At 34.4% G+C, this 13,706-nt stretch overlaps 2 protein-coding genes across 2 annotated transcripts; both read left to right on the top strand.

The window, feature by feature from the left end:
* The first annotated feature begins 5,630 nt into the window (after positions 1-5,630).
* Positions 5,631-6,524, top strand: LOC141666181 (uncharacterized). The gene is made up of 2 exons (XM_074472176.1): positions 5,631-6,095; positions 6,198-6,524. Exons 1-2 carry the CDS (start codon positions 5,631-5,633, stop codon positions 6,522-6,524), a joined length of 792 nt encoding a protein of 263 aa, XP_074328277.1.
* A 6,350-nt stretch (positions 6,525-12,874) lies between these two features.
* LOC141666180 (uncharacterized) lies at positions 12,875-13,498 on the top strand. Its single transcript, XM_074472174.1, has one exon. The coding sequence runs from the start codon at positions 12,875-12,877 to the stop codon at positions 13,496-13,498; it is 624 nt and encodes a 207-aa protein (XP_074328275.1).
* The last annotated feature ends 208 nt before the right edge of the window (positions 13,499-13,706 follow it).

Below are 13,706 nucleotides of genomic sequence, written 5' to 3'. Positions count from 1 at the left end.
AGCATAGAAATCTAAAGAATTGAAGACATGGTATAGACAGAGGTTAAAGAAGACAGCTGTAGTCTTGAAGTTATACTCACTAACAGGAGTTCACTTATATGTTCAAACGTCAGTGAAGTATAGTGAATGAAGTATTCAAGATTGTAGTAGCAATAAAGACGTTGTCTAAAGTAACAGAAAGAATTCCAGTGAAAGTACATTTGTTTATTGACAGTCAGTGTTTAAAGCAATGAAGTTGTTGCAAGCTTAACAATATAATCAAGGATATAATACGAAGACCTGAATCAAAACTAGTCATCTGTGAACCACACTAGTTACACTAGGCGTTAGTGATGTATGAAAGGAAATCGAATATTATCATTAGGAAGATTGTTAAGTGAGGATTCATATCTGGATATGGTAGATATATGGTTTATACGAAGACTCAAAGAGAAGTCTAGAAGATGGGACAGTTTAAGGGTTAAAGCGTTCTGTAGAAACTAAGTCAAAGTGATCACTACCTTGTCGTAGGAGTCAATAAGTTCATTCTATTGCTTAGCAGGAGCAAGAACATTGAAGTACATATCATAACCTAAGTACAGGAATTGGTTTTGACCTAGTAGGAGCAACAGGGAAGAAATGGAAAAAGAAACTAACTTAGAAATGTTTCTTCTACACTCTAGTCGCAAATCAGAGAATTTTCTAAGGAAAAATACCTTACTAGGGTGAAGGGTTCACAAGTAAAGGTCCTTAGGCTTCTTTGGTCACAACTTGGGATTTAAACTATATCAAAAGTGCACACTAGTGAACCTTGGTCGCAAGTAAGAGCTATACTAGGGAGATGGGTCGCAACTTCGGATTTTTCCTAAGGTAACCACTTCCCCTAGGTGGTGTGGTCGCCAGTTAGGTTTTTCTAGAATGCAACTAAAGCAAATTCACTCCCTAGAGCATGAAAAAGTCGCAATTAAGCCCTACAAGGGACTAGAAGTCATAACTCATGAATTTGGCTAAACCAAAGTTCACTCCAAGGCTCCCTGGTCATAAGTAAGAATGCTTGGAATTAATTCTAAGTGCTAAACCTCCTTGTAGTCGCCAGTAAGGAGTTGTGTTGTTAATTCAAATGCTAGACTCTCTCCTTGTATGCGCAACGAAATAAAGTCCCAGGAACAAGTTTTCTTATCCACACTTTATTGATTCATTGATTTGATTTATGTGGTAAACAAATGATCACATATTTATATTGAATACAAGACTACACTACAGCAGCATATCAAAATAATAATTAAGTTTGTAATTGTTCTGTTCAACTTCTCTCTCACGAGAGTTGATGAAAAAAGAAACAAAGCGAATACAGAGAAGCTCAGCACATTGATATCCGTTTAACTTCTCACCGGAGAAATGTTATAATGCCCGATTTAACTCTCGTATATTCATAGGGGCATTATAATCGTTATCCGGTAATTAGATCCTTAGGCATACAAAAAACTAGATCATTGTATAGGATTTAATTTGTATATCTTTGTAGAGGCAAGAACATTGTTGTTCTTGGATTGTAGTCGGTTAATTTATTTACCGAAGTGTAGAAACACCCCCGAGGATTTATTTATGAATATATACTTCCCTGAATATCTTGTGTTCCTCGTTTTACTGTTCCAAACACTATTCACCTCAAGGACACAGAACCACTAACCGAACGCTAAATTATTTATCCGTAAAAGACTCGAAAGAATTTTTTAATTTAGTGAGTATCGTATTAACCCCCCTTCTACGATACTTCGGGACCTAACAAATATCTTCAAAAATATATATATTGAAATGATAGTATATCAAATATACTTTCTAAAGATACTTTTTCATTATTTTAATATTTAATATTAATAACTTAAATCTCGTGCGATGCACGGGTTTCATTAATATTTAAATTTTATTTATTCAATCATATATTAATTTTATTATATTTATATAAATATATAATAATTATTGATATATAATTAAAATAATAAAAGAATTACAAAGGAACTGTTATCGTAGTTTGGTAGGATAAGTTTGGGTCGTAGTTTAGCATGACAAGAAGACTATATCTAGTAATTTAGCAATTTAATAGTTAATATGTGTATAATACTATCTATTTATTTTTTTAATAATCAAACTAAGGGGATAACCGTTGAACCAAAATATACTCCATTCTAATTATTATATTATAGTATAGATTCATTTTTTGTCGGTCAAAGTTGATTTGACTTTAACTTTGAAATTTTATAAAAAGTCAATTATTATTTAATTGAAGGAGTATGTATAATAAATGGACAATGTGAAATATCATTTTTATTTGGCTATTATCTTATTTAATTTTATATTATTTTCTATTTTCTTGAAAAGGGATCAAATAAATTGATAATTAAAAGAAGAATGTTGTGTATGCGCCCTGTTAAAGGGAGAATTTCGTTTAATAGTATTTTGGAGGTTAATGGCACAAATAAAGATCAAGGGTGGTGTTTCAGGGCTACGAAGGTGGTGTCCTAGGTCGGGAAGGTTTTTTATGGTGGTGGCTAAGCTTGTATGGTGACTGCTCATAAAAGAATAGGATTTTCTTTATTTTCGTCAAGCATGAACTCATGTCTAATACAAGTGCAAACGTACCCTATTTATAGGGATCAAGGCTCACGTATTTTTTGGGGAACAAGTTACTTAGGTTAGGGTTCGGGTTTTTTACCAATGCTGACACCACAAGTTTCCTACAATCTTGCGGCATCTTCGCATTTCTTCCCGTGATTGTAGGAATATTTTGTATCGGCCCCGAAATTTACGTACAACTCAATCATCTATGAGTCATAATTTTACCCAATGCAAGCCCACCTAGTCACCTCGGCTCGCATGAGCTTTTGTCTTACCAACAAGCTCAAGTGATCTCTCAATATCTCACTTGTGCAAGCTCACGAGCCCAACTCGCATCTGAATGGGCTTCTTCTATTCATATGAGATGCGAGCATCATCTTATGTAATAGGCTTGTAGGTCACTAGTATGAGAAAAAAGTAATGTGAGCCCAGCTTGCACTCGACATTCAGTCATCCTACCCGCCAGCCTTCTTCATAAGGTAGAGAATCTTTAAAGGATTAGCATATTGTGGACTCGCAGACCACCTTCATTCTAGATGGACCAAATTATATATTACCCGTCCACCTCACACTTTTCACAGATACATGATCAATTCTTCATTATGCTCATGCGAATCTATTTAAGGCACATGCCCTTAAGTGGGCATAACACCCCATAATGGTTGTATACAATCTTTGCAATTACACATCTGTATTAGTAAGGTTTAATTAATATTTGTTTGTTTAAATGTTTTTTTATTAGTTCTTTTACGAGTAAAGAAAATATATATTATTTTGATAATGTGCAAAAAATTGCTCTACAATTTTTTATATTTGGGTTATTTAGATACTATTTTTATACCTTTATGCATGGGCTGATTTATATATAATTTCTAAATGAAAAGATTTTTTATTTTTGAAAAATTGTATTTTTGTATCATGATATTTTTTTTGTAATCATTAGTAATAATTTTATTTATGCTAAGGCAAAAAATATATTGATGGTGACCATCATATAAAACTTAGGTCCAAGTTCTTGAAGGTATTATTATATTTTGAGGGTAAGCATAAAAATAAAAAAAAACATAATGTTAAAGATAATTAAATATAATTTTAACTGTTGTTATTTTAGTTTTAATGAACAACAAAATGTTAGTTAAATATTTTTTTATACTCTAATAAATTGTTTTAATTTTAAGTTTATTTGTATGTGAGACATTATTTTTTAACACTTCAATTGATTATGATATCTTGTGTTGTTTTATTATAGTTAGGTATGGAAGGGAAGTTTCATTATATTGTAAAATATTCATTTAAGACATATTTATTATTAGACAATGTTGTTGAAATAAAATTACATTTGATTTATGAAATGTTGTTTTATTTTATTATATAGTATAGTTAAGTTAGATAAATAAATTTTATTAATATTTGTTTTGTTCTTTAATTTATTTTTATTTATAAAACTGTTTAAAAATAGATTTGGAACACAAGTTAATATTTATATTTTTAATTATGTTTTTAGTGTGTTTGTAAAGGATGTGTTCATATAGAAATTTTTAACACCTACACCGGTTATATTAGTTACTTTTAAAAATTTTAAAAATATTAAAGTAAAAATATTATCAAAAATCTATATTTAAAAAAATGATACAACTTTAACCCGATTATTAATGATTTGTGAATTGTTACTTATATTTATTCTTATTAATATAATTGTTGCTACTTAACTTCAAATTCTTCAAGCTATTATTACATTTTGAGGGTAAGCGTAAAAATAAAAAATAAAAAAGTACATAAAGTTAAAGATAATTAAGTATAATTTTAACTGTTGTTATTTTAGTATTATGAACAAGAGAACGTTAGTTAAATATTTGTTTTATACTATAATAAATTCTTTTAATTTTAAGTTTATTTGTACGTGGGGCATTATTTTTTAACACTTGTGTTATTTTGTTATATTTAGGTATGGAAGACATGTTTCATTGTAGGGTAAAATATTCATTTAAGGTATATTTATTATTATACAATGTTGTTCAAATAAAATTACATTTGATTGATGATTTATATTTAATAGTGTTTACCAAGTTTTTGAATGATGATTTTCTTTAAAAAAAATTAATTTTGAGATGAATTGTAACTATAAATATTTTTTTATCCAAACAAATAATTTGTATAATGCACCAATCGTATAGAATTATGGTATTGACTAATTTCAGTTATCAAAAAAGTAGGTTATACGGTTAAAATAACAATAATGAAATAATGGGGGAAAGGTTAATGCAGAATTACATAATTAAACAACTACATAACCGAGAGGGTCCTAAACTTATTCCTCAAACAGATCTTTGTAATAGCAAAGCATATTTAAGTGAAAAGAGATTATATGAAAGGATTTAAACTTTAAAGGTTACTGGAAAGTGGAACCTGTACTACTTGATGAAAAAATGTGTCACAAAAAGGTGAAGGAATATATGTCATGCAACAAAGGCAAAGGTGAAATATTTAGTCACAAGTTTGAATAAGTCTTTAAGTAGTTTCCCATCAATGTGTTTCCTACAATTTAGGGATATTAGTGTTTATAAGTTTGTTATCTATTTTGTAGGCACGATTGTGTCACGTTAGTTGCAGTTTGTTTATGCTTGTAAGGATATATATCCTCTTTCAGTTGTCAATAAAAGTAGTGTAGTTCTCAGAGTAATATCATTGTTACAACATATGGTATCAGAGTATTTGAATTAGTTAACGTATAGTTTGATTCAGTCTTCAGGAAGTAGGCGTGTGTTTAGGACCATGGAATAAGTTAATCGTGGCAGAGTTTTATTAGGAAGTAGTTGTTGTCATGTCCTATTTTGTAGGATCTTATTTGAGAGTATGTTAATAAATGTATTTGTTTTCTTTCAGAAATAAAAAGTAAGAAGGCTGAGATAGGTTTATGCATATTTGTTTCCCCCGTTTACATAGAAATAGTTGAAAGTTATAGGAATATATTTATACACTATCAACATATTGGTATCAGAGTGGGAAGTTCTTGGTGAAACAGAAGGTAAACGAGGATGGAGGCCAACAAGTTGAAGAATGGGTCGATAGGTTTCAGCTATCCGATGCTTGATAGGAGCAACTATACAGCATGGGCTCCCAAGATGAAAGTGTTTATTAAAGCACAAGGGGTGTGGAATGCCATAGAACTGAAGGACCCAAAGATTGTAGTCGATGATAAGACTGACAAAGTGGCACTGGCAATGATTTATCAGGGAATCTCTGAAGAGATTTTACTGTCACTTGCAGATAAAGATACGGCAAAGGAAGCATGGGAGGCAATTAAGACACTTTGCCAAGGAGCAGAACGAGTGAAGGCAGCGAAAATTCAGACACTCAAATCTGAGTTTGAGGCCATGACTATGAAAGATGACGAGACAATTTATGACTTCCATATGAAAATGAATGGAATAGTCACCAACATCAGAGCTCTTGGAGAGAAGATGGATGAATCCTATATAGTGAAGAAGTTTTTTAGAGCAGTCCCCTCCAAATTTCTACAAATTATGTCTACTATAGAATAGTTTGGTGATCTTAGCACTATGAAAATGGAAGAGGCTATTGGTTCTCTGTGAGCTCACGAGGAACGTGTAAAAGGAAAAACAGAAACAAAGGAGAGTCACTTGCTATTGACAGAAAAAGAATGGGCAAAGCGAGAAAAGGCCAATGGAAAGCTACTTTTGACACGCGAGGAATGGTTGAAACGGACTAATAAAGAAGGGTCTTCAGGCTTTAAAGGTAAGGCAGGACGTCCAGACAAGAGTACCATAAAGTGCTACAACTGTAACATTTACGGACATTACGCCGCAAAGTGTAGAAGGCCCAAGAAAAATAGAGAAGCTAGGCAAGAGGCACACATGGCTCAAGTAGATGATGATGATGAACCAGCCTTTTATTGGCTAAGTGCGTGAAGGAAGAAGGAGTGGTGATGCTCACGGATGAGAATAAGGCATTGCACAAGATTCTGTCAAAAGAAGAAGGAAACCAAGAGAAACAAACATGTGGTATCTTGACAATGGTGTTAGTAACCATATGACAGGTTCCCGGGAAAAATTCCTTGAACTGGATGAAACAATCACAGGCTTGGTACATTTTGGTGACGGCTCGACTGTCAAGATAGAGGGTAAGGGGTGTGTGATGATGTTGTGTAAAAATGGGGAAGAAAGATGCTTGTTCGATGTATACTACATCCCTAACATGTGTAGTAATATCATAAGCTTAGGGCAGATGTCCGAAGATGGCAACAAAGTAGTGCTAAAAGGGGATTATTTGTGGATTTATGATCAAGGGGAATGTCTGTTAATGAAAGTCAAAAGAGCACCAAATCGTCTGTATAAATTATTCATTGAAACTGGAAAGAGATCGACGTGTATGTTAGCAAAGGTAGACGAGATGTCCAAGTTGTGGCATATACGCCTTGGACACGTGAATTATCATGCAATGCACATGATGATGAAGGAACAAATGGTTACTGGAATGCCTAGAATAGGCCACCTGGAGAATGACGGTGATGGGTGCCTGATGTCGAAACAGGCCAGGAAAAAATTTCCGAACAAATCAAAGTATGAATTTGGGGAGTTTCTTGAACTAATCCATGGCGATTTTTGTGGCCCTATTACTCCAGAAACAGCATATGGCTACAGGTATTTTTTCCTCTTGGTCGATGACTTTACTCGTTTCATGTGGGTGTATTTTCTTAAAACTAAGGACGAGGCAATAAAAAATTTCAAGAACTTTCGTGCTCAAGTTGAGAAGAGAACTGAAAAATGAATTAAGGTGTTTAGGTCAGATAGGGGGGTGAGTTTATCTCTAGTGAATTCAGAGAATATTGTGAAGGTGCCGGGATAGAACGACATCTTACAACTCCATACACGCCTCAACGAAATGATGTGGAGGAGCGTCGCAATCGAACATTAGTAGAGATGGATATAAGTTGTTTAAAGGAGATGAAATTGCCAATAAAAATGTGGGGAGAAGCGGTCCGGAATTCAGTCTATATTCTTAACAGAGTTCCTACAAGAGCTCTCACTAAATTGACACCCTATAAAGCAAGGTACGCACGAAAACCAAATCTAAGTTATGTTTGTGTTTTTGGTTGCTTAGCATACATGAAAGTGCCAGCCAAGTGTATTGAAAAACTGGAGGATCGTAGTAAGAAGGTCATCAACTTAGGGAAGGAACCAGGAACAAAAGGGTATCGGCTCTATGACCCTATTGCTGATCGAATTTGTGTGAGTCGAGATGTGACATTCAGAGAATCAGAATCGTGGCCGTGGAGTAAAATAGATACTGAAATAAACACGATAGAGCAGTTCATTATACAACTTGAAAATGAAAATGATTGTGATAGTCAGCCTGGGTTCACAGAGAAAAATGAAGAAAATGTTTCACAAGGAAATGTTTCAGCCAGTGTTTCACATCAAACTAGTTTCAACCAGCTTGATAGTGAAAATTATGATGACAACACTGAACCAAGAAAGACCAGGCCAATCAGAGATATATATGAGGAAACAGAAGAAATAGAGACAATGGATGAACTGTATCTAATGGGAGTTGATGAACCACGAAATGACAAAAAGGCGGTCGAAGATGTTGAATGGAAACAAGCAATGGAACAGGAGATGGAATCTATCGAAGAAAATGAGACATGAGAATTAAAAAATTTGCCACATGGACAAAAAGTTATTGGGCAGAAATGGGTTTTCAAGCTTAACAAGGATGCTGCTGGAAGAGTTGTTAAACACAAGGCAATGCTTGTCGCTAAGGGATACGTACAAGAGCAAGGAGTGGATTACGATGAGGTTTATGCTCTAGTAACGCGACTTGAAATAGTGAGATTGTTGCTCGCTCTGTCAGCTAAGAAAACTGGGAGGTTCATCACCTTGATGTGAAGACTGCTTTTCTCAACGGAGATATCAGGGAAGATGTATAATTGTCTCAGCCTAAAGGCTTTGAGAAAAAGGGAAGAGAACAGCTGGCGTATAAATTAAAGAGAGCCGTCTATGGCTTACAACAGGCTCCATGAGCCTGGTACTCAAAGCTGAACCATTATCTTAAAAAATTGAGTTTCATTCGATGCCCTTACGAGCCAGCAGTATATACGAGAAATGAAAACGGTGAAATATTGATTGTAGCAGTATATGTAGATGACTTACTAGTCACTGGTTCGAGTTCTGAGTTGATTGACATGTTCAAGACTGAGATGAACCAAAAATTTCAGATGAATAATTTGGGAAAGCTGAGCTACTACTTGGGAATAGAAGTTGAGCAAAATATATGCGGTATTGTGCTTAAACAGTCAGGATATGCTCGTAAAATTCTAGAGAAAGCTGGTATGTTGGAATGTAACCCAACAACTTATCCTATGGATCCAAAGGTGCACATCACAAGTGATGAAAGAGGTGAAGCAGTGGATGTGACTATGTTCAAAAGCATGGAGGGAAGTCTCCATTATCTGGTACATACAAGACCATACATTGCTTTTAGTGTGGGAATTGTAAGTCGTCATATGGAGAGACCTACAAAACTTCATTTGGAAGTTGTGATACAAATAATGCGATATTTGAAATGGACAATTCAGTTTGGTCTAGTGTACTCTTAGAACAGCAAGAATAATGTTCTAAATGGGTTCTCTGAAAGTGTTCTAGTAGGCCATTTATATGATAGAAGGAGCACAAGCGGGATGGCTTTCTACTTAAATGACAATGTTATAACCTGGGTATCGCAGAAACAACGCTGCGTGGCACTGTCTTCTTGCGAAGCCGAATATATGGCCGCTACCGCAGCCGCTTGCCAAGCCATATGGCTTCGAAATGTACTAAGTCAGATCACGTCAGAAGTCATTGGTAAAGTAACTTTATGCATTGACAACCGGTCAGCTATAGATTTGGCGAAAAACCAGATGTTTCATGGACGAAGCAAGCACATAGATGTGCAGTATCATTTTATTAGGGAATGCATAGAGTGGGGAGAGATCATTCTGAAGCATGTGAGTAGCAATGAATAGAGGGCAGACATAATGACGAAGGCTCTGATCAAAACCAAGTTTGAAGAAATGAGAAAGCTCTTGGGAGTTATAAGTCTAAACGGACATGTTTGAGTTTAAAGGGGGGATTGTTAAATATGTAATCTCAAACATGTATTTAAATTAGTTAACGTATAGTTTGATTAAGTCATCAGGAAGTAGGCGTGTGTTTAGGAACATGGAATAAGTTAATCGTGGCAGAGTGTTATTAGGAAGTAGTTGTTGTCATGTCCTATTTTGTAGGATCTTATTTGAGAGTTTGTCAATATATGTATTTGTTTTCTTTCAGAATTAAAAAGTAAGAAGCCTGAGATAGGTTTATGCGTCTTTGTTTTCCCCATTTATATACAAACAATTGAAAGTTATAGAAATATATTTATACACTATCAACAATTAGTTCAGAGAGAGAGTGTAAACACAGAGAGAAAAGAGTGTGAAAACAGATTCTGAGAGAGAGATGACAGTGTCAAATAGCAATTTTTCCCAACCTGCCAATCCTAAATTTGATGGAGATTACGATCACTGGAGCATGGTCATGGAAAATCTTCTTCGATCTAAGGAGTACTGGAGAGTTGTGGAATCAGGTTATGATGAACCAGAGATTCCAGAGATGTTGACGGTTGAACGACGCAAGTCGCTAGAAGATTTTGAAGCTAAAATATTTGAAGGCTAAGAATTATTTATTTGAGTCTCTTGACAAGACGATTCTAAAGACTATATCTTTGAAGGAGACATCCAAGCAGCTTTGGGATTCAATGAAGATGAAATTTCAAGGAAATGCCCGTGTACAGAAGGCACAACTAAATCATCTTCGCAGGAGTTTTGAAATATTGGAAATGAAGAAGGATGAATCAATTATTGACTATTCTAGTCGGGTATTGATTGTTGCCAACCACATGAGAAATTGCGGAGAAAAATTGGATGATTACAAGATTATTGAAAAGATCTTAAGAACTCTCACTGATAAATGGAATTATATTGTTTGCTCAATCGAATAATCAAATGATACTGATAAGATGTCTGTTGATGCCTTGCAAAGTTCGTTACTTGTTCAAAATTTTGTTGCTGCTGCAGCATGTTCAACTCAAGCAATATGGATGAAAAGAATTTTATCTACACTCGGTTATCAAGGAGATCAAAGAACTATCATATTCTGTGATAATAGCTCAACTATACAGCTGGCCAGAAATCCAGTTTTCCATGCTAGGAGTAAGCATATTGAGGTGTATTTTCATTATTTGCGTGATCTGGAAAATAATGGAATTTTTCAGTTGGTTCACTGTGGTACAAATGATCAAGTTGCTGATGTTTTAACTAAGCCGTTAAAGTTGGAGTCCTTCCGGAAAATGAGAGAGCGACTAGGAGTTTGTGAAGCCCCTGTAGTAAACTAAATGTATCTGTGACATACGGTTTAGTTTAAGGGAGGATATGAAATAGTTAGTCACAAGTTTGAATAAGTTTTTAAGTAGTTTCCAGTCAATGTGTTTCCTACTATTTAGGGATAGTAGTGTTTAGTTTGTTATCTATTTTGTAGGTACGTCTGTGTCACATTTGTTGCAGTTTGTTTATGCTTGTAAGGATATATAGCCCTTATTCAGTTATCAATAAAAGTAGTGCAGTTCTCAGAGTAATATCATTTTTACAATATAAGGAAGGATTGGATCATTGGTAAGCTTGGAGCAAATCATAGAGCCGGCGGTAGCATCTGGGAAAACATTTTAATATTTGTAGTGTGAAAATCAGTATGTGTCCAAGCTGTTGGAGGTTTGTATAACTGTTATTTCTAATAATTTTTTCTATCCCATATCCATAATTAGTTAATTACCGATTTATCTCTGAGTACAAAATCATAAAAATCTACCATCAAAACTCCCTTACTCCAATTATACATAGGATATAATATAATTTAGTTAAACAATCATTGAGTATAAACTGTTTTGAGTGATATTTTTCATATACATCAAATAAATTATGAAGGTCTGTATATTTTATTTTTTAACAAAACCCGTGCAAATTGAAATTCAAAAATCAAAGTCTCTGCATTACGAAATATTACTAAAATGTGGCATGTGCCTTGCATGGGTTTTTATACTAGTTCATTATTGAAAAACAAAAACACTAATTTTGCCTATTTCACAGGTTTTTGAAAAGAACCTGTTCAATAAAAAAAATCATGACACTCTACTCAAGTCATATTTCCATTTATCATCACTTATTTTCAATTTTTTTCACAAACTCTGGAACACTACTTCAGTACTTCACTCAACTTTCACTTGTTTTCCTAATTTTTTAAAACTTGAAATCAGGAATTAATTTAAAGATATGTTTTCCTTTATTTTTTAAAAAAACTTGGAGCAAGGGGTTAATTTAAAAACTATTACGATAAAAGCGAACTCTTAATTAATTCATTATTGAAAAATAAAGACACTAATTTTTGCCTATTTCAGAGGTTTTTGAAAAGAACCCGTTCCATAAAAAAGTCATGACACTCTACTCGTGGAAAAATAAATTTACTCTACTCGAGGATAAAGAAATTAATAAAACTCGTGTCCTTACTCTTAGTATAATAAAATAAAGGACTCAAAGGTAAAGAAAGAACTTGATCACAGAGAAGAAATGCTAGGAAAAATATATGTATCCATGAAGGAGCAGCTGACCACCATCTAACAATGGCCAAAATGGTCTCGGCACACACATGAAAATCAGCTAAATACACATGTTTGCAGCGAAAATGTTCTTCCTTTGTATTTTTGATAATGCTAAAATAAATAGCCTATATATAGGCTGAATAAACACCAAGTCACTATTATTAATCCACTACTACAATTACATCAGTTAATAAGCAAGGATAATATTGTTGGGTTTAATCTAAACTTATTTGTTTTAGTTGTTATTATTTAATAATTATTATGTGGAGTGTTTTATTTACATGACTTGGTCATGCAGCAGTAGAGAGTTTTTAGGTAGTTTGAATAAGGTCTCAGTAGTGGATACGTGTTAGAAGTCGTGTCAGTAGTTGTGTCTATTTTCATGCCACCTTGTTAGGCATCAGTTTCTATTTATTAACGTTGTAGCCATCTTTTTTATTATCACTGATAATAAATTTTGTTTTCCCAGTTTAACAAGAATAAATACCTTTTTCTTTTTATTTATATTACAGTGTTCAGTTTCTACATTTGGTATCCGAGCTCCAGGTGCTATATGCCCAAATATCAACCCAAACACACAAACGTAACAATGGAGATAACCAAGACAAAAGAAAGCTCTGTGTGTTTAAGCTATCCAATTCTAAAGAAAAGTAACTATACAATATGGTCCCTGAAAATGAAAGTTTTCATGAAGGCTCAAGGTGTTTGGGGTGCGATCGAAGAAGTCCCAAAGACTGTTGTTGATGAGAGGACGGTACAGATAGCTCTTGCAGCTATATACCAAGGCGTGCCACAAGAAGTATTACTGACTATTGCTGAGAGAAAAACCGCAAAAGAAGCTTGGGAAGCCATTAAAACCATGTGTGTAGGAGCAGAGCGAGTGAAGGAGGCTAAGGTACAAACGTTAAAGGGAGAGTGTGAGTCTCTTACCATGAAGGAGACAGATAACATCGATGATTTTTGTACGAAGCTGAGCGGGATAGCAACCAGCATACGGGTTCTTGGAGAAGTGATGGAGGAGTCAAACTTTGTGAGAAAGATCCTACGTGTAGTCCATGATAAATTTCTCCAGATAGCACCAAATATTGAACAGTTCGGAGACATGAAAGCTATGACAGTTAAAGAGTTAGTAGGTCGTCTTAAAGCTCATGAGGAGAGGATGAAGGGCAGGTCTGAGAGCGCAGACAGAGAACAACTTCTCTTGGCATCTTAGAATCAAAAAACTAGAGGTGGTTATTTTCGTGACAAGAGTAGGATCGGGTGCTACAACTGTAACACCTTGGGACACTATGCATCAGAATGTAGCAAATCACGACGGGAAAGAGAGAAAAGGCAAGAAGTAAATATGGCAGTCATCGAGGATGATGAACCAGCATTATAATAGCCATACGGGCTCAGATTATTAGCCATAAGGGCTCAGT

This window comes from Apium graveolens, chromosome 6, assembly GCF_009905375.1.
Source record: "Apium graveolens cultivar Ventura chromosome 6, ASM990537v1, whole genome shotgun sequence".
NCBI classification, from domain to species: Eukaryota; Viridiplantae; Streptophyta; class Magnoliopsida; order Apiales; family Apiaceae; genus Apium; species Apium graveolens.
This window is presented reverse-complemented; position numbering and strand designations above follow the sequence as displayed.